The 22,076-nt window shown below is 46.1% G+C and overlaps 1 protein-coding gene across 3 annotated transcripts in view; it reads right to left on the bottom strand.

The window, feature by feature from the left end:
- Positions 1–22,076, bottom strand: part of Med27 (mediator complex subunit 27) — a 178,653-nt gene that overhangs the window by 137,489 nt on the left and 19,088 nt on the right. Inside the window, exon 1 of one of the 3 annotated variants that reach the window (XM_031369583.1) lies at positions 12,728–12,932. The exons of the other annotated variants lie outside the window; for them this stretch is intronic. Within the exon in view, the coding sequence (XP_031225443.1) occupies positions 12,728–12,814 (87 nt within the window). The 5' untranslated portion in view covers positions 12,815–12,932. Of the gene's footprint in view, positions 1–12,727; positions 12,933–22,076 lie in introns of those variants that run through there. 3 annotated transcript variants of the gene reach the window in all.

The raw sequence follows: 22,076 nt of genomic DNA, 5'->3' as shown, positions 1-22,076 counted from the left end.
TGAACTGACACTCTGAATGACAACTGCAGATTCCTCAAAAGAAAAAGACTCAACTGCATTTATGTGGGGGATTGTTTAAAGTAGAAAAACAGACATTTTGGAAACATCAGAAAAGAAAGCTGAAAAACAAAAACATTCTTTGGCTAACACTTAATAAACAGGAACGTCAAATCTCCCTGAGCGTGTGGATACACTCGAAAGACAGATCTTTTGGATGGTATGTGGCTGCTGGTTAAGTGTCTTGGCAATCAGTATTCTGCTAACACTGCCTGACTTTTGAAGACAGAGCACCATGAAAAAGTAGCCCTACCTTCCACCCAGGCACTCTTAGGCAGGCACCCTTCTCTGCTCCAGTTCCTCATGGGCACGACAGACATCACACTGTACAAACATCTTTAGACGGCTGTCTGTGCAAACCCACCATTCACTCTGCTTCTAAGAGCTCAATGCCCGGTGGCATCGTGAACCTCATGGAACTACAGTCTTACCAAACAGCTCACTCACTCCAAAACCAAAAACTGATGGCCTCCGAGAGAGATGCAACAGAGGAGAGACACGGTTCTGGAAGTGCTCACCATAAATTCACAGCAGGCAGGTGGAGGGAGCAGCATGTGAAGAGAGCCAGCATGATGCCTGTGTGCTGGGAAACGAGGCAGAGGGCAGCATGAGCCAGCGAGCCTAGGGAGGGAGCAGGGCAGCACCTGGCCAGGGACGGTGTGGAAGGCAGGAGATGCTACAGGACGAAGCACACAGTTACTGTACCAGGGAGCAGGTGGGACTGGAGTTGCATAGCAAATAAACACTGAAATATGTGGACTCTTTATCTCTGAACTTACAGCAGGGAGATTAGTGCACACTGGGGCTTTCTCAAACAGCTCTAGCCTGGAAGCCCTGTTAGAAGTAGGCCTGAAAGGAACAGCAGTATGAGATCTCAAGACACCTTGGTACTAGTTTGCCCAGTCCCAAGTCCTGCCCACAGTGCCTCGCACATTAAGAGGAAGCAAAGCCTCTGCAATGGTGGCTCTAATGGTTGAAAGTCTAGCTACTGGCATACAAGACAAAAAGCCACTGAAATTCTTGGAGCGGCTGGCAATTCATATTTCAAAATCTAAAGCTTGGATGGTAAAGGAGCAGATGGCTGTGCAATATGCAAACAAATCCATAGCAACAATGGGCATGGGCTTTGGTGGCATCCAGGAGAGGGGAGCTGCCATGCTGGCTCAGGGAAATGACAACGGCATGGCAGAGTCCCCAGGAAACATCACCAAATGAAAATGGGCAAAACATGTGGGGCTTTCTGCTGTGGGGAGGAAGTGGGGCACGTCTTCCTTGCATGTTTGGGTGGCCACAGCTCAAGTTCCCTTCCCAGAAACAGCACTACCACGACACCTGCCTCCTCAACACCATCTAGATCCTGCCTGCCCCAGGAAGCCCACATCCTGGGGTGGGGGAAGGTGGTGAGTGACGCATCAACACCACTAGATGCAGAGAATCGACAGAAGTCACAGTTGGGAGGAGATGACATTTCATCTAGTACAAGCTGATATTTTACTTTAGAAATCTTAAAGACCCAAAGAGAAAGTGGCTTTTTCAAGTCTATACCTCATCCATCCATCCATCCATCCATCCATCCATCCATCCATCCATTCATCCCACAAACGACAGTGGCTCACTCCCTACATGTGCCAGGTACTTTCCTACATACTTAGAACACAGCAAGGCAAAAAGACAAAGACCACCTCTAGGGGAGGAGCACACACCCAAAGCTACATTTTTCAGGGAGAAAAAGAATGTCACATAGGAAGATGAGGCATGTTATGGTTTCTACAGGAGATGGAAGCAGGGTACAATGTTAAACACAGTGCTTGCTCAGAAGATGGAGAGATCTGAAAATGAGGACACAGACATAGGTATGTATGGAAGAACAGTCTGCCTAGTGGCCCAGGGTGGCCAGAGAGTGGAGACGGGAGCCAATGCCACAGCAGAGAGCACAGAGTTCAGGGGTGATCAAGAGCAAGTGCTGAGGCTTCACAAGAGCAAGATGGGAGCTGCAGCAGAGCTGGAGGTAGATGAGAGACAGGAACTGGCCGTCCTTGCTGAAGGACACTCTGTCTGCTGGCCAACAAGCAATACAGCAAAGGAAGAACAGTAAGTCCATGGCAGGTACAAGACAAGAACATGGAGGTCAACCCGTTTAGTAAAGCCTCTGGATGCAATTAAATAGCCCTATTTGGGCCCCTTGGCCTCCACTTTGACTTCTAAATTACAAGGAATGCCATTTGTCAAAATACCTTCCATCAGAATGTAGAGTACATCTCTAGGTGGGAAAAAACTTTCCAGGCTTCAATGCCAAAGAGCAGAGTAAGGTCAGGGCATGAATGTCCTAACTTCAGTCTCCTCCAGCCAGCCATTTTCCAGGTGGGCCCTGGGTGCCCTTTGTTGAAAGGCAGGAGCTTGGGGTGGCCAGGCAGGTGCTGAACTGAGCTGTACTAGGAGCTGCTGTTCGTTTTACATTTTCTCGACTCTAAGCGGGGGACATGGAACTAACAGACCAAGTATCAGCTGTCTCTACTGGCTGCAGCTGTAGAGTCGTGTGTCCACACCATCCCACCTGTGTCCATACCATCCTAACCCTGTGTCCATACCGACCTACCACCCAGAGGGAAGGAAGTCTGGGGAGGTCTCAGAGTAAGTCCTGACTATATCACCTGGTCTATCTGATGGCAAAGGTGTCTATGGAGCCAATATGTGCTTTAAGGAAAGGAATGTGCACAGAGAATGCACACACATGCCCCAATAAGTGGACTAAGAACATCAGGCAGTGTGCCCTGCTCAACAACCCCTCCCTGTGCATAAGCCCTGTCACACAGTGCTGGCCCTAAGAAAGAACACTCATGACTAGGTTCCTGCCTCTCTAGGCTTTCACTAAAGAAGACAGACCCTTCACTTTATGATCCAGCACCCTCCCTTGTAACACAGTACCTTTGTGGCTTTTCTCTAGCTCTACAATGTCAGTGTTCCATGTCTTGTTTGTTTTGTTTCATAAGACCATAGGAGGATGAGAAGTGTCAATAAAAGAGGACATTTTGATAGAGAACACACGCAATGTTCCCTTCACACAACAGCATGTTATGATAAATCTGTGGCTACCACACCAATATCACACACTTATACATGACTTTTCAAAATGGTGTCAGGTAGACTGATGGCCAGTAAGCCTCATCTGGACTTCTCAGTGCCCCTTCCAGCACAGGGGGCAAAGACCAGACAAAGCCCTGACTTTCCAAGTGACTGTTAAGTCTCAGTCTCTTCCCAGAACTGGGGAAATGAATTATTAAAAGATGGAAATGCAAATGCCAGTTCCACATCTTTGTTTTCTTTCCTTTTGGAAAACCCATTAGAATCAAACTAGATGGAGACCTTGTGGCAGGTTCCTTCTGAACAGCTGTTTGGGACACCACCTGGACCAAGAGGTGGGCCAGAGAAGGAGCTAGCTGAGTCCTGGCAGGCCTGCCCAGGAAGACAGCTCTGGAGGACAGCCTGCCCCTACAAATACCAGGAGAAAATTCCACAAATACATCAGGCAAAGTGTGAGGCAGAGAACAAATCTGCAGGGTCGTAGTCTGCATTACATGGGGAGCAGACCGCTCAGCCTGTGAGGCTAGAGCCAGCATCACAGACACCACAGACTCACTAAGAAACACTGAGGGACAGAGTAGTGCAGACTATTACACGCAGTCTGCCAGCACACCCTACACGTGTGGTTCCTGCTTCCCACCCATGTGCCGCAGACTTTTCTGGAAAGACATACAACTATTTCACTTGATCCTTGAGTAGCTAATATGAGGCCATGAATGCTTCAGTCAAGCTGAAGTTAAGGGAGGGGAGCATCCATTGCCTGGTCCCTAAGAGCTAAGCTCTATCCCCAACCACAAGACTGAAAGAGGCAACAAAGGAAGGTAAAGGTGGCTGGCCCTCCTGGTCCTTAGAGCCTAGAGTAGGCTGCTTGCAAGAGGAACATGGAGGCAGCAGGAGGACAAGAGATGGTCATGCCAAGAGATGGGACTTGAGTACACTGAGCAGAGTGATTACTGCCATGGTGTGGCTGTGTCCCTAAAGTGTAACGCTGGAGGGTAGTGAGACCATTAAAAAGGCAGAGCCTGGTGGGATGGCTCTGGAAGCCCTGGTCGTGACGCTCGTGGTAGCAAGTTGGCTTCCACGAGGGTGGTTATAATAAAGGAGTGCTCCTGGTCACACCATGATTGCTCTCTCTGCCTAAATGACCTCTCTTGCCCACACCTGCCCCTGCCACTGTGGTGCCTTCCATCAGGAGGTGCTGTAGCCAAGAGGTGCTGGGCCCTGCCCACAGCTACTGTGCTTCTCAGCAGCTGCTGCTGAGAAGTAGCAGACCTCAGGCGTTTCATTGCAATACCAAAACTTGGCCTAACACATCCTTTCTGCCCAGCACTGCAAGCACACCCTGCACACTGTGTCCATACTCCCTTTCAAAGCTTTACAAAGGTACAAACGCAACAGAGTACTTTCTAAATGTTTAAATATTCAAATATTCAGCATAGCTTTAAAAACTGTTCTTTAAGGACCCAAGTCCAAATTAGTGTGGCAAACAAGGAAATGGGGGTGTGATGCGGCCAGACTGAGGCAATTACAAGCAGGCATAGTCAGGCCTGGCCTGTGGTGGCAGCTGCCACTGACTTTCTTCTCGAGAATGCAAATGATTAAGATAGATTAAATACCTACTTTGCTTAAATACTCTTGATAATGAGTTTCTTTCCTTCTTTTAAGGGTGTTTGATGTTGGCAGTTGATGGATCTTGAGTTAAATTGTTTTAATTCAGAACAGCACCATCTGTTGTCAGGATCTGCCGGCGCTGCAGAGAACCGAGGAGGTGACAGTACGTGATCTGGAGCCAAGTGCAGATGGGCAGGTGGCGGGGTGAAAGGAGCAGTCACGGCCTGGCCTCTGAGTGGTGCAAGTGCTCACAGGAGCTGGGACTCAGTTTCTCCCTCTACAAAGTGAGGAGGCTGAGGACAACAGCAATGGTGACAAGGGCCAAGTTAATGTATATCATGCACCAGACTCTAGAGAAACAGCTCACAGTGTCTTTTTTGTCTTCTTGAAATGCATGATGGGAAGGAGAACAGGGCTCAGAGAATCAAAGTCACTTGCTCCAAGTCACATTAAACAAGGTCTATATGACACCAGGGTACACCCAGATGACCAAGCACTACACAGGCCAGTGGCCTCTGGAACTAAAGATTCCTGTGTCTCTACACCCAGACAACCATGCACTACAGTCCAGTGGTCTCCAGGCTGAAGACCCCAGTGCCTCTGTCCCTCCAAAATCCACAATTCAGCAGCTGCAACCTTCCCACATTGAGCCTTTACTGGAATAAATGCCAAGCTGAGCTCTTGGCATTTCTGGGCTTATACCCTAGGTCTGAGTGGGCTCCCTGGCATCAGGTACTACTGTGATGCGGCCTTCTTCACTGAGCTCCACTTAGAATTCACCTGTATCTCAATGTTCACCTGAGTTGTACCAAAACTTGTGGCAGAAAATCCACAACATTTGAACTTCTGAGAGGTCAGCTGTCTTCTGAGACAAGATGACTCATGGGAACCCATGGTGCTGACTATAAAGAGAGTGCTTCTGCTCCTGTTGGTCAGGTGCTCATTATTCTATGTCAGAGAGGCCCAGACATAGACTTTCCATAGATCCCAGCCACTCTACCCTTCGAGGCAAGGTAAGCTTTCTGATGAGAGCCAGGGAGGAAAAAGGAAACCTCAGCAAAGAAAGTAATGCTTCCAAAGTAGACTTCTTCTTTGGGAACGGTCACAGTCTCAATTAGGACTGGAGGTCATGGGAACGCCTTCCACCCACAGGAGGAGGAAGTGCTTGAGATACAAGTGCCAATGTGGCAGTTATCCTTGCCAGACTCAGGTGCCTCAGTTAGCCTTCAGCAGAAGGAATTCTGAGGCTGGAGAGATGGCTTGGGAATTAAGAGCACTGGCTTCTCTTCCAGAGGTTCTGGATTCAATTCCCAGCACCCATGTGGCAGCTCACAACTTTCTGTAACTCCAGTTTCAGGGGATGTGAGACCCTCCTGTGGTCTCCATGGGCACCAGGCAAGCATATGGTACAGAGATATGCATGCAGGCCAAATACTCATATACATAAAACAAAATAAAAATAAATTTATAAAGAATACAGATGTCTGCCTTCTAGAACAAACAAACTCAAAATTCAGACTGTCTCTGTTGGTAAACCTGGAGGAAGTGACAGAAAAGGTTCCAGTGGTAATCAGGGAGACAGAAGCAGACCCTCCTCAGAGAGAAGTACAGATGTGTTGATTCATATATCTCACATACAATAGAGCTCTCTATACAAAGTTCTTGTTTTTAAAAAATCATTATTGATTTTTTTAAACCAGCAGAACCTGGGGAGTCAGGTTATAACTAAATGGATTATAGTTATTATAGTCAGGTTATAACTAATCGATCCAGGCAAAGATTCACTATCCAAAAGAAACCTGCACCTACAGTCATCCAGCCCATTGGCCCAAACAAACCCATCTTGGTATCCCCCAGAATGTGAGCCCCCTAAGGTGGTAAATCTGCAAACTCAATTTCCCTAAGAATTCCTTTGGTAACATCAGATAAAGGTCCAGGAGGCAGCAGAGGCCATCTCCTCAGTGTCTGGGATGCTAGAGTATATCACTTCCTTAGCCACTCTCATCCAGACAGAGGTCAGGACTGCAGGCTGCGCCTGGACCTCAAGTCCCATATTATGTTGGGATTGGAACCAATCAAACAACCAGCTTCACTTCCAATCCTAACAGCTGTAAATGGAACCAGCTTAAGCTCAGCCTGGGGGACCTCCAAGGTAAGGGTGCCTGTTTAATGGTACTAAGATATCCCCTATGAAGTTCTCCCTATGCAATTAAATTCCAGGAATGGTGGCCGGATATATTTCCAGGTTTCAGAGGCTACCTGGCTTTGCTTGCACTAATGGTTTAAAGGAGTGTGCAACTTCTGAATTTTTATGGTGCAGCATCAACTCACCCACAGTGGATCCCAAAGGCCCACTGAGACTTGTACCACACACAAGTCTCATAATGTTTTAAGTAAGCCTACACTTTTGTATTGGGCTTCATTCATAGCATCCTTGGCCTCATGTGCCTCTGAGGGGCCACAGGAACAGAGGTGAGGGTGTTGCTGGTGTGGCCCAGCTCTCCTGGCACCCTTCCTGCCTGCTGCATGGCTCTCTGGGTTCATGGCTAACTGTTTCTCATAAGCACAGTAGTTGCACCTACTGTCCTCAAGCTTGTGGGACAGCTGTGATGTCAGTCAGAAACAGCGCATGCGCCTCAGCAAACTTCACGGCTGGCAAGTTTCTCTATGAAACCTGACCACCATGCCCACCCAAATCTTCCCCACTCTAACTCAGTTTTATTTAATGAGAAGTCTGCCATTAAGCAACAAAATTAAAATTCACATAACTCCATGAAAACACAGAAAGGAGAAGAGTTGTAACCTACTGTGCACCTGAAATACCTCTCTATCTGAGAGTTCAGAGTATAAGATCAAACACAGTGAAGGTGGCAAGAAAGCAACTGTGAATGTCTCCCATCTATTTCTAAGATTCAAAGAAAGAAAACAGAGAAGGGATCAATAAACCCCACCAATAAAAACTTAAACCCTGTGGATGTTTGTGAAAAAAAAAATCCCAAAATCTAAAACAGTCAACAAATGAGGAAGATTCACAGGAAACAAAAGCTTAATATTAGGCTTTCAAAGAACAATGACAAATATTTATGCTACTTGTGGCAAGAGATATGCTTGAGACACCCTGCAGCAAATCTGTAACAGAAAATACACCAGGCAGCCCATCTATCAATAGCAGGAAAACAAACGACAGTGATCTAGAGGACTGACTATCAGATGTACGGCATACATGTGGGCTGTACCCATGATGTAGTAGAAAATCAAAGGAGGTTACATGTCTAGCAGGAGCCCACATTTGTTTTTCTTGATAACACACACTCTCTGTTCTCTCTCTCTCTCTCTCTCTCTCTCTCTCTCTCTCTCTCTCTCTCTCTCTCTCTCTGTGTGTGTGTGTGTGTGTGTGTGTGTGTTTGTGTCTGCCTCTCTCCTTTTGAGCCTTTTCTTCTCTTCACTCTCTTGTTCCAACGCCCCCCTAACCCCCCAAGCCATGGTAGTGGAGCTACAGCATTGGCAACAACAAAGGAAACTCCATGAAGTCTACTAAGGAGCCTTATGTTTGCAAGTCAGGAAACTGCCTGTCCAATCAGGAGCTGTTCGTGGAGGAACAGCTCCTCCCCAAGCTCTGCCTTTGTGCTCTCTGGGCCTTTCACTGTTTTGTCAGCTTCCCAGTCAAGGAAACAAGCAAGCAAGCCTCACCCAAGTAAGGATGGGGCATCATGGAAAGGAAACACCTGCAGGGACAGCACCCGAGCACTGGCACTTGCATCTCTGAAATCCCTGAAGCAGAATAATGAAAATTCAGGGGCAGGGGGCATGGGAAATAATGAATGGAGCTGATCAAATGTGAAGGACCCAAAATTGGTAAAACAATCGTTATGAAAAGAAATACCTATTAGGGAACTTAACTTACCAATTTCTAGGCATTCCATAAAGCTTCAATAATCAGGATTTGTGTGTCAAGCATGAGACAGATGTGAAGACAATGAAAGCCCTGCACGGACTGAGTTGGAGAGCTTGGAAATGCACGCAATAGTCTGACAACAGTCGACAGATCAATGAGGGAGGCCAGCTGGACAGTCTTACCACCATGCTCCCATGCCACAAGTAAAATTTAACTCAAAATTAGTGTAATGTTAAATGTGTACTATGAAGCTTTTAGAAGACAGAGAGGGAAGGGAAAGGGAGGGGAGGGAAAGGGAGGGGAGGGGAGGAGAGGGAGAGAGGAGAGGGGAGGAGAGGACTTTGTAAATCAGGAATACTGAGATTCCTTGGCTATGACACAGAAAAGAAAGTCACAGAATCCATACAAATGTCTACAATACCACTTAACAAAGACAAGCAATTGCCCTTCAATGTGTGTATGTTAAGACGAGCAGAGCTATGAAAAATAAAGGGGATCCATCAGCATCCTGGATGGAACTCGAGGCACCATGCTTATGGAAAGAAGCTGGAGCAACAGGACACCCCTCAGACACACATGACAGTCTGAGGGACACATCACAGGTTTGGGAATTACAAAGGATGGTTGGATTTTTTTGTTGCTTTGGCTTTTGGTTTTTGCAACAGAACTTTTCTGGATGCTGGAGGTGGTATTCGGTCCAATAAATCTACACAAGTTCAAACTCACAAAACTGCACATAGGCAGAAAAGCCATCGTCAGCCTTTCAAACGGGGTTTTCTTGGTTTTTTGTTTTGTTTGTTTGTTTGTTTTTGTTTTTTTTGAGACAGGGTTTCTCTGTGTAGTCCTGGCTGTCCTGGAACTCACTCTGTAGACCAGGCTGGTCTCAAACTCAGAAATCGGTCTGCCTCTGCTGGGGTTTTCTTAAAGCCTTCCTTGTGATCAGTGCTCCTGTAGTGCTAGTATCAGGGATGATGAGGTGAGGTGAGGTGACCATAGGCGTGCGTGCACTGTGGCTCTACAGAGCACAGCAGCCCTGAGCAATCGCCTCTTTGTCACACCAAACACACTACAGTCCTCTGACACTTTCCATACTACCAGAAGATTCTTGGAAAGCGAGGGGTGAAGTCCAGTTTCCCTGCAACACCTTCCCATAAGCCTTTCCAACTGAGCACCGTGTTCACGTGACTGCAGCACCCATCCCCCAGGCCCTTTCCCAGCATCCTGCTGTCATTGTTCTTTGTTTTACTTCATACCACGTCTATTCAGGGCTCCCTCTGTACGTGTGAATATAGTGCCTGTGGACGCTGGCAGGTGCTGGGTCCCCTGAAGCTGGAGTGACAGACAGCACAAGTGAGCTACCTGATGCAGGTGCTGGGGATGGAACCTGGTACACACTCTTAACCTCTGAGTCATCTCTCCAGCTCCTATTTTGTTGTTGGATGATTGGTTGGTTTTGAGAAAGAGCCTCACTAGATGATGACCCTGGAACTAGCTATATTTAGACCAGACTGGCCTGAAATTCCAGAGCAATCTTTAAAAGGCATCAAGATTAAAAATTCAAATTTACCATGATAAAATGAATGTATCTCCTGATGGATCTTGCTTCAGAGATCTCAGTGCCTTTGGGCTTTGCACTTCACTCCAGTAACCCCATAGAAAATGAGGAGCACAGACTACTTCAGTGTGTGCTGAGCTAACAAGAGGCAGAACACAAGTGTAGAAAGCAGCAACAACAGTCAGAGGAATATGAGAGTGAGCGTGAGAACCAAGCAGAGGGAGGTGTGTGTAAGGCCACAGAAAACAGTCAACACAGCTCGCATGGGCTCAGCCAGAATGCTTGAAAATTTTAAAGACCTGAGCGCTCACACACACACACACACACACACACACACACACAACCCTCTTGATCCAACTTACAACTTTGCAATGAAGTAGCAATCTGGACTCTTGTAAAAAGTGTGTTTAAATCCTGGAAGAGAAAAAATTGCACTATGGCCAGCAACCACTCTGGGGCTAAGTCCTTCAACAAGGCACCAACCCCACCCATCTTGTAAGTGTGGCCATTGAGATTTCCAACAACAGGAAAATAACATGGTAAATTGTGGTACATGTCCTGAATGAAATATTAGGCTGTTTTGTTTTAAATGTCTAATTTTCTTTTCTTTTTTTATCCAGACAGGGTTTCTCTGTATAACCCTGACTGTCCTGAAACTCACTCTGTAGACTAAGCTGGCCTTGAACTCATAAATCTGCCTGTCTCTGCCTCCCAAGTGCTGGGATTAAAGGCATGCGCCACCACTGCCCGGCAAATGTCTAATTTTCTAATGCCATGTAACACTGTCATAAATATCATACAAAATTCTTAAGGTCCAGGAGAAATGAGGCAAGATCACTTTCACAGTGTATAAAGATTGAACAAACAAATATATTTCCCTAGAAATGGGCCAGTAGGAAAGCAGACAACAGGACTTATATTTAACTGGCGAAATTAGAGATGACCTTTTTTCTTCTTTATACTTTTCCAGATGGGATAATGAGCACATACCTCTTTGAAAACTACAATTACCCACTACACAAAAAATGTTGTTAATTTTTTCTAAAATCTTATAAACATTCTCAACATTCGCTCTCAGAATATTAAATAATATTACAGATTTTTCCAGCCCAACTTTTCCCTTCAAGAACAAAGAAGGTTCTTGGGTATGGGCTTGTCTCACAGAGGAACCGTGGTAGCCTTGTTTCTTGTCCTCCAATCAACCACCATGACAAGAAAGAAGCATTCCAGTAGCTGATGGGCAATAAATAGTGTGAAATTATTCAGAACTATTCAAATCAAACCATCCCTCCTTATTAGGGAGAAGTTAATAGGAGACATTTGCTATAGTGTCACTGTAGCACAGCCTGGTCACTGTGGACGGTCACGGAATGTCAGGCTGTCAAGGGAATGCACTAATAACTAAACTGTTCTTCTGACTCTTCCTAACTTAAAGGTCCCCACCCTCCCAAGCTGTCAAGGAGGCCTCTTCCTCTCCATCTGTTCTACAGCACAGCGCTGAACATGAGGGCTAGCAGCAAAGCCCGTGCCCGTCTGCGTGCTTCATCAACTGTTTGGAGGAGCTGCTGGCCCACTCAGTGGCCGCTGTCTGTCCTTCCTCCAGCATCTGTGTCACAAGCGTGGAGAGCAGGGCTTTGACAGTCTATTGGGATGTCAGGCCATTTACTTTACAATTTCCATGGTCACTTCCTCCCACATCCAAGTCACGGGCAGAGAGCAGAGCTTTGACAGCCTGCTGGGGTATCAGCCCATTTACATTAGGATTTCCAGAAGTGAACCCTACCACTCCTAAACCACACCTGACTGGCTGTGACTAATTTTCAGGATAAAAATGCATGCCAGGTTTTTGCCCTTTAAGTGCTGGCCTACCTGCTTGGTGAATTAGGGATGTGCTGTTAAAGGCAAATATCAGCAGAGAATAACACAAAGTCAACTGCAGTACCCAGGAACTCTAGAATCTTCTCCTGTATGCCTGCAGCCTGATTAAGCATGACCTTTAAGAGTAGTGGATCAGCTAATCAATGCTGGTCTAACAGCCTTGCATGGGATGCAGGTGTGCTGGATAGCCAGAAGAGCCTGCTATGGCAGCTGTGTAGACAGCGGGCCCTACTACCTCACCATGCAGGAAAAGTTACTGAGATTTATCTGCATTGATTTTACTTGCAAGAAAAACACATCAGCAAACTGCAGCCTCAGCAGGACACTAAAGGTCGGACTCGGCTTCTTGAGGGATGAACTTGATATCAATAGTTATTAGGACACATTCATACAAGATACACAAGAGAGACAGAGGGAAGATGCTGGTAATCCTACTTAATCCTGGTGCGGCCCTAAATCAGGCTCTGCAGACTGTGGGAAAATCGAGGCAAAGTCTTGCCATCTGAGATGAGATTCTGTGCGCATGTGCCTGTACTTGGAGCCAACTGTAAAACAACAGCAGCATGGTAACCCTCAAGCCCTGGGATGGAAGAAAGTGGGGGATAGGAGGCAGCAGGCAAGGAGGGAAGACCAGCATGGCCAAGGCTCACCTGATCCCATGGGTCTCTGGGACAAGCAGTGGGTGTAGGCCCAACATGTAGCAGAGTCCTGGATGGGCCCCAGCAAGACAGCACCATCAAGGGGCAAGGAACATCTGGGCCTGGGCAGGGGCTTCCAACCAGAAAGGGCTGAGAAAACAAGCCCAGCAAAACAACCCTTCTGAAGCTGCATCAGGAACTAATAAGATGCCCCTGAAGTACACATTCAGTTCTCAGAAAAACCAGAAGACTGAAAGAAAACACTGCCAAAGAGAGGTGGGGACTGAAAGGAAACAAAAGTGAGCTCTTTTCTAAAGAATGCACGTGGGGGAACCTCTTCTACATTCTAAAGTAAAATTATTCCTTCTTTTTTAAAATTTATTTTTGTTTAATGTGCATTGGTGTTTTGCCTGCATAGGTAGGGGTGTCGGAACTGCAGACAGCTGTGAGCTGCCATATAGGTGCTGGGAGCTGAACTTGGGTCCTCTGAAGAGCAGCCAGTGTACTTAACAGCTAAGCCATCTCCTCAGCCCCAAAATGTTGTTTCTTAATGCAAACTTTACAGCCTAAGCCCAAGCCACTAGAATCTAGTGGTTCTCAACCTTCCTAATGCTGAAACCTTTTAATACAGTTCCCCATGTTGTGGGGACCCCAACCATAAAATTGTCTCATTGCTACTTCATAAATGTAATTTGTTGCAGTTATGAATCATAATGTAAATGTATGACCCAAAGGGGTCAAGACCCACATCAAGAGAGCATTTTCACACACTGGAATTATCCCAACCACACCACTGACTCAACAATCCCAGAATACCGAAGGGACATAATACAAACACACTGACTGTGCTTGGATCAGAAAACGTGGATTCCTGTCACAAATAGGTGGCTTAAGAGTGTGTCCAAGCCAGGCGGTGGTGGCGCATGCCTTTAACCCCAGCACTTGGGAGGCTGAGGCAGGCAGATTTCTGAGTTCGAGGCCAGCCTGCTCTACAGAGTGAGTTCCAGGACAGCCAGGGCTACACAGAGAAACTCTGTCTTGAAAAAAAAACCAAAAAAAAAAAAAAAAAAAAAAAAAAAAAAAAAAAAAAGAGTATGTCCAAGAAGAAGCAAAGGTAAGAGACCTTTGCTTCAAGGGTGGAAGGAACTGGGAAGGAGTGAGGGAAAGGGTGTTTTTGAATCTAGGAGGCATGATATAGGCAAGAGGGACATAAGCTAAATCAAACTGTGGTCCCTGGACAGAAATGAGGGGTATCAGACAGACAAGGCAATCAGAGCACTCTACTCAGAGGGGCAGCCACCAGTGGGATCACCACTGAAGGACAGACACTCAGGCAAGAAGGCCAGACACCAGGTTTTGGCTGAAAATGCCCACTGAGCAAAGCCACTCTGTGGGGTCCAGGGTCAGGGCCTATGACACTGATAGGGACAAGGACAGTGGGAGCTGCTGTAAAATGGATATGCAGGGTATCTTTTCTAGTAGAAAGACACCAACAGCTAGATGCCTACTAAAAAGGCTTCAGAAGACTCTGAAGTCTTCTTAATGTTTGCTGTTCCCAGACAGCTGCTGTCTGGCCCTTCCCCACCAGGCCTGTCCCCAACCCCATCTAAAGGGCCCCACCCAGTCTCTCAATTTCAACATATAGGCTTAATATGTTTGGAACACTCATCACTGCTTAATGTTGATTCTGCACCTTTGTCTCTCTCAGCTAAGGGCAGCTTCAGGACACTAAGCGGTTGGTTTTCATTCCTACCATGCCAACATCTGAGCATAAATGATGAGTGCAATGCCTGGGTGATGGCCTAAAGCTGTATTTTATCAGCCATTACTTAGCCAAGAAACTCTAGACTCAACACACACCATGAAAACACACACACACACACACACACACACACACACACTCCCCCACCCGTGCACACACAACAGGTGCTGCAGATGCTGTCATCAATCTTTGCAGCAGAAATGTCAAAGCACGGTGGCTTTTGCAATCAATTACGAGGCCCTTCACAAGTAACATGTTCCCGATAACACAAGCTTGTCAATGATTTACTAATAAATTAGATCAGATTCAAGGTTATCCCTGATAACACATCTACCACTCATCTGCATCTTGCAAAGATTTTATTGGCAAAGAAAGGAGCAAGGCGCTGGTGGCTGGCAAACACATCTCTCCAAGGATTAACTCAGGAGCCCAGCATATTCTGTTCTAGAATCAAACCATGCTAAGGGGAAAAAAAAAAAAAAAGAGTCCAGGACTCCTCCGCTGGAGTCTGTTTTCTTTTGCATCTCATCATTACAGCTTTCCAAAGCCTATGTCAGCTTCTGCTCCCATCTATGCCATGGAGGCTAGGCACAGAGCTTACTGAAGGGAGCTTACCTGGTTTTGATTCCCAGCTCTGGGGGCAGGAGAGGGTACTGGGGGAAGACATATAGTTAACTGGACAGAGAGGTTGGTACTGGTCTGTATGACCCAGGAGGCCTTCCAGTCTCCAGACCTATGTTCTTTAATTCGGTGGCTACAACCTGCATACAGCTACTTAATTGAGACTGAAATTTTAGCTCCTTGGTAGCAATGGCTACAGCTCAAGGGCTCACAGGATACACATGGCTAAGAGGCACAATGTTGGATGATAATCTCTGAGTGTCTCTGAGTGTTTCGAACCTTCAACAGAGGAACACTCTCCCCATTCTAGAAAATGACTCCATCGAGTGCCAGACTTCTGTGGCCAGAAGGATCCCAATGGAGGAGGCAAAGGTGCCAAAGTATGTCCCTTTCCCATTTAACTATATCAAGAGCCTGACTGCACAAAAATGCAACAGTAAAACAAAGCAAACTGAGGTCTAGAAAAAGGGCAACAGGAAGACATGGCCCAGCCCTTCTTGCTCTGCACAGCGAAAACATGAAGTTGCAGGACAAGGAAACAGGCAGGCTGCAGTATAACCTCACAAGTGTCTTGTAAGTTCCCATACAAAAGGAAGCAGCTAGGAGAAGCAGCCTCAGCTGAAAGGCCCTACACCACACATAACTGTGTTGCTACCTTTCTTTTATAAAGGATCTGTCATTTATCTACAAACTTCTGTTTTATCTGGAAGTACAGCCCTCACCTAAAATGCAATCAGCATTGTTCATATGTGTGTGTGTGTGTGTGTGTGTGTGTGTGTGTGTGTATGTGTGTGTGCGCGCGCGCCTGTTCATTTATACAGAGGCCAGAGGCTAAGCTTGGGTATCATTCCTCAAGAGTCCACCTTTTTTGTGAGGCAGAGTCTTTTTTACTGACTACAGCTCCTGATAAGGCTAGACTGGCCCAGTGAGAGCCCTAGGAATCCGCCTGTCTCAGCCTCCCCAGCACACATCATGCCTCACTATTTGTGAGGATGCTAGGGATCAAACTATGGTCCTAATGCTTGTCCAGCAAGCATTTTACCAACTGGGTCCATCTCTCCAGGTCTCCTGTTTCAAAGGATTAATTGCAGTACTTGGTAGCAATGCAATATGTATGTTTTCAAGTGTGGATTCAGGATAAATCTGCATAAGTTGTAGAAGTCACATTTCGAAAGTTAAGACTCATGAATGCATGGCATGCATGTGCATATGCGCACCCAGGCAAGTACAGGTACAACAGCTGCTCCCCATATTCCAGGTGGGTCCACCCCACTTTTCCTGAGCATGCACTTCATTTGGCTGTGCTACTGTGCTCAGCAAACTATCAGCTGGTGAGGCTCTGAAGAGAACCAAAGAAGAGAGTTAGATGTAAAGATGCTGTTTCTTTAGGATAAGCTCCATAGAGCTGAATGGAATATTCCAGAAGAGACAGCATCATGGAGGACACGCTTACCTCCAAAGGCAGGGAGGAAGATCTAATAACGGCTTACCTTATCAACCCTCCTTCGGCTCTCCCTGAAAACACAGGGATAGAGACGTTAAAGAACAGACCTGAGCAGTAAGCAGCAGAAGCAAGCTACAGACCCAATGGCTTACCTAGATACAGAGCCAGGCTTGCAGCTCCAAGGCTGTGTTCCCAGCCCCTCGCTGTTCTGCCTCATCAACTCTTCTTCAAAGAAATATAGCCAAGTCTTATTAGCTGAATACACAGTCGGCCAAAGTGTGTGGGATGTAGTAAGGTCTAGCAGACAGCTACTGGGTGATGCCTAGGCACACTGCCTCTCAATTTAGTATACATACATAATCTATTAGCAAATACATGTGTGTATATAAGTAATACAGGGCGAGAGTTCCTTTTAAAAGCAAATATACTAAAAAAGCTAATTTTACCTTTTTTTTTTTTTTTTTTTTTTTTTTTTTTTTTTTGGTTTTTCGAGACAAGGTTTCTCTGTATAGCCCTGGCTGTCCTGGAACTCATTCTGTAGACCAGGCTGGCCTCGAACTCAGAAATCCACCTGCCTCTGCCTCCCAAGTGCTGGGATTAAAGGCGTGCTCCACCACCGCCCGGCAAAAAGCTAATTTTAAAAGATATCAACTAATCAGAAATAAGATACGGAAATATAGCAAAAAAAGGAACATTCTCTCATCTTCTCCCCTAACCCTCAACATTATCCATCAAACACAGACAACCCAGGGAGGCCAGCCCCTCCCTAGTCTTCTTTTGGGTACACACAGCAGTATTTCCCCCATAAAGAGTCTGCAATGTCCTTCCTTTGACCTTCAGTCCAGCACCCCTGGACATGCATTCCTCTCAGTGTCCTGGAAGTGCTATGACAATACCTGGTTCCCCAGAGTCCAGCAAGTGGCTCTGGGCACAATGGTCCAAAATGACCATGTCAGGGCTTCCCAAGCATTCTTAGGAAACATTTCTACCATTGAATGGAAAAAGGTACAAAAGAGGTATGCCTATATAGTGTGTGTGAATGTGTGTGTATGTGTGTGCATGTATGTGTGTGTACGTGTTCAGGTTGTGCTTGTCATGTAGGCATGTAGAGGTCAGAGAGCAACATTGGGATGTATACATGCATGTATGTATGTATATTTGTGTGTATGATCCCTGTGTGTATACATATGTCAGGACATGCTTGTCATGTTCCTCAATTACTTTTCCATTTTGTTCTTTAAACAGCATTGCTCCCTCAGACCAGAGCTTACCACACTGGCTAAGTTGGTTGACCAGCAAGTCCCTGAGATCCTCCTGTCTCCACCCACTGGTGCTGGGGATATAAACACATGCTGCTGCACCTAGCGTTTTCTACAGATGTGGAGGATCTGAACTCAGGTCCTCATGTTTGCAAAGCAACCACAGTACCCACTGCCCCATCTCCCTAGACCTGCCGACATACTTCTTGAAACAAAAGACTGGAACAGGAATCATCACCAAGCTACAAGACCTGAGAAGTCTTTTCACTTTGATGCTCGTCAGGTTTTACTGCCAGTCTATAGACCTAAATGGCGATAGTTTTCCTAAGTCCTCCACAATATGCCCAGCCTCCTGTGAGCACTTTATAAACAAAATACAGTAATTAACCTTGGGACCATTGGAAACCACATGTACAAACAGGCTAAATTAATATTTACAAGATCAAACAGGATAGCAGAGACGATTAGATCAAGAAGGATTTAGATGTGGGTCAACTCATACTGCCAACCACAAATGAAATCTGCTATTAAGATGCCTCAGACTCACTAAAGCACAAATAAGCTGCTTCCAAGACAGGGCATTACGAAGGGGAACACCCTTTGGACTAACATCAGTGCAGAGAAGATGCCCCACTACCAACCGCTTGCTGGAGCCAACAGAGCACCAAGGCCATTAAATCTGCAGACAATGCAAAGCCTCCTATTAGTCAAAGCCCAGACCAGACCACTCATACTGAATGATGGTGCTGAGAACAACAGCTGGTTACTGAGCCCTTACTATGTACCAAGTGCCCTCTAACAATTCTGTGAATCCGTAAGGTGGTTAGTCCCATTTTTCAGATAAGAAAGCAAAAAGAGAAGAAATCACGTGGACCAGGACATCCAGGAAGGGAACAGCAACACCAGAGCCTAAGCGGCACCTGAGTCCATGTGCTTGATCATCATGTCTGCGCTGTGCTCCAAGTCTGTACTCTCAGATAAAACTGACAGCATTTCTTCACGTTCCCACCACAATTACCAGGGCATATTGTTTACCTCACGCCTTTGATAAGGTAACCTCATTAGGGAGAACCAGTGCCAGCATTTTTCACACCTCCTTACTCCATCTCTAACAAACACTGTGCAGGTAGACAAGATGCAATAATAAATCTTTTTGCATCTGCACAGTCCCCAGTTGGTGCTGTCCTAACAGGAAAATGGAAGATTAGAACTTTAAAACAAAGGTTGACACCTAGCTAGTAATTATATTACAGCCAATCTCCTGTTCCAACAAGAAATGAGAGCAACTGGGTCAGATGACCACCAATCCTCTCTTTAAAACTAGAATCAAAAGATCCTTCACTGGGCCCACAGCACCATAAAATGAATTATTTTAATATAAATGTGAACAGTGAATTAACCCAGCAGCTGCACTTCTTTCCCCAACAACCACACAAAGAAACCAAGATTTCGTTCGAGCTGCACCTCAATATCTAATCTGGCTGCCTCCCAGCCATGCTACCTCCCAGCTGTGATCCCAAATACTACCAGCAATAAGGGCTTCAAGTATTTCTACTCAGTGTCTTCTTGAGCTCTCTCCATCTGGAGACAGTAGCCCATCTGAATCTCTCTCCGTTTCTCTCTTTCTCCTCAACTAAGCTGAAGAGGTGTGACCTCAGAAGCACAGGGAAACCTTGTTCAACCACTACAGACAGAAAGGCCAACAGAGACACAATGAAACAGGGACAAGGGACCATGAGGCCCAGGAAACCAAGATCCACACTGGAGCTATCATTAGAAGTCCTACATGGCATTCCCTTCAGTTCCATAGATGCCCAATAAATGTAACCTTTACTAAAGGAACCTAGACATATGTAAAGGTGAGCCTCAGACTGCATGGTTGATGTAATCCTCAGCCAACCAAGTCAAAAGGATTAGAGGGAGAGGAGGCAGGCATACACAGTCCAGGCCTCTACCACAGTGCTGGCTGGGTTTAGGCTTCTGATCTTTGTCTTCCCTGACCCTCTGCATCCTCATCTGGCAAACCAACAGGTACTGCCATGCTCAAAGGACTTGATTTATACGTCCCTAGGGAACAAAAGTCAAACACAAGAGTGGGAAATTCGCCCTACTGTTATCAATTACTTCCCTGGAAATTTGTACAAGGAGTCACCACACTCAAAGGTGTGGAAGTGCTGGTGGTCCAGGAGGGACCACAGTTAGCATAGACCACGCCCACACTCTGTATGGCGATCCAATGGTCTCTTACACCTGCAGTTAGCTTTTTCCTGCCTGAAATAACCAAGAGAAACTTCGATGGGTCTTCATTCAGCCTTATTTATGCTTGCATAAATATAAGCCAATGAGAAGGCTGGATTTCGTTTCCTAGAAACCAAACCAGCAAGTGACAGACAAATTAAGCCAGGAACAGGGCTTTTCCAGCAGGTGGTCTTAAGTCAACAGACTTCCCAAGTTTCTACCGAAGACTCACTGTCACCACCTCCCTTCTCCCAGCATCTCCTTGATGACAGCAATGGAGACTGAGCTCAAGAGAATTGCCCTGGGGAGAGAACCAGCCACAATGACAAGCTTTTCCTGATGAAGTCAGAGGCTGTTGTGAGTTTCTTGATATGAGTACTGGGAACTGAACTTGGGTCTTCTGGATCCAAGCAAGTGCTCTTGATTGCTGAGTCCCAAGAATCTTTTTTAATATCAAGAATTTAAAGTCTTGTACAGAAATGATATAAGGAAAAACCTTCTATGAAGCCAAGTGAAGACATGCCAAATGTGTTCATTTCAAAGTCAGATATGACACACAGCCACAGGCACCACCCATCTTTTCCATTTTCTCAAGCAGAGTCTGGGGCCTGGAGCAAACTGGCCTCCCTCTTCCTACCTCCAAAAGCAAGGCTCATTGCTCTTTTCTCTGTGATCTGGGAGTTCACTTGAAGGACATTAAAGAACAATAGCCAAAATATCTACATCTTCACAGCTTCAGTGAAACTGCCTGAAAAGCTAAGATTGTATAGCCAACCCCCATCAATAAGTCATAATTCACTTATCCCAAAGCCTGGCATGCAATGCCGCCCACCATCAGGGGGTCTGAGAATTATCTGACAGTGCCTTGCTTTCTCTGGTGCTTTCACAGCAGCACAAAAAAGAATGGCATGCCTTATAATTAGCAATGGCAGTCAATAAAACAGAACCAACTTTGTGGGTGCCCCCCACGTGCTACTCGCAGACCCTCCCCAAGCTTGCAAAGAACTTAGGAACCTGCTCTAGCCCCATTGTGAAAATCCCACTTGACTCAAAGACTGAAGCAGCAGCAGCCAGCTACAAAATCTTACTGCTGAGAGAAAATGGAATTGAACTCACAGGCAAAGATAAAAGAGCCAGTTCTCTGCCCGAGAGATACGACAAACGGGATCAAAATCCAAACCAGTGCTTTGCTTTTCTCAAAAGCTTTTAACTCAAACTAGAGTATTCACTTCGGAGAGTCCAGTATCTTGGGGAAGACAAAAGAATAAGAAACACTCTCGGAAAGACTTTGGTGAAGAGCCATGGACCAGCATGGGGCTCGGAAAGGGAGACAAGCTTCCAGTTTAAACAGTAATTTGTGCATAATTATCTTTGCAGGTTGATACAAGATAGTTAGATTAAATAAATTAATCAAAGTACAAATTGTGCTGGCAAATTCCAGTGCCCAGCATCTCCTAAGGCCAATCTGCCAACGGCTCTGAGGCCATGTCTCACAGTCACCAAATCAGAGCTGACAGCTAATGGGTAGAAGAGACTCAGTACCTCTGGAACCTGAGAGGCAATCTGAGGGGCGGGCCCAGGGGGGGCTCTGCTGAGCCGTGACAACAGAAACTTTAAACACAAGATCCATTACAGCCTGCACACCCACAGCCATTTGCAAGTGATGGATGGAAATAAATCCTCCAGAAAGCAGCCATTAATATACCTTGGCCAATACAGCTCAGGCATCCTGTCTGTTGTACGGTGTTCCTGGGACAGTTGATTTCCCACACCCTATCTCTTTGCTCCTACTGTGGAGCACAGGTCAACATTCTTAGCATGGACATTCAGGAACACATCTCATCACTGCACTGCACTATAAGAGCTAATGTGCCCTTTCTTTACCAGTGTTAGCTCCTGGAACTGCCACCAGGCCCTGACACAGTAAGAACCATGATGCCCCTACTTAAAGATGTGGAAACTGAGAGTCAAAGCCATACAGCCTACCCAGGGTCACATGTTGAACTTGCTCAACTTGCCAGGATGCCTGAGGAACTA

The sequence above is a fragment of the Mastomys coucha genome, unplaced genomic scaffold (genome assembly GCF_008632895.1).
Source record: "Mastomys coucha isolate ucsf_1 unplaced genomic scaffold, UCSF_Mcou_1 pScaffold15, whole genome shotgun sequence".
Taxonomy (NCBI): domain Eukaryota; kingdom Metazoa; phylum Chordata; class Mammalia; order Rodentia; family Muridae; genus Mastomys; species Mastomys coucha.
Note: the sequence above shows the minus strand (reverse complement) of the source record. Positions and strands in the feature narration are given on the sequence as shown.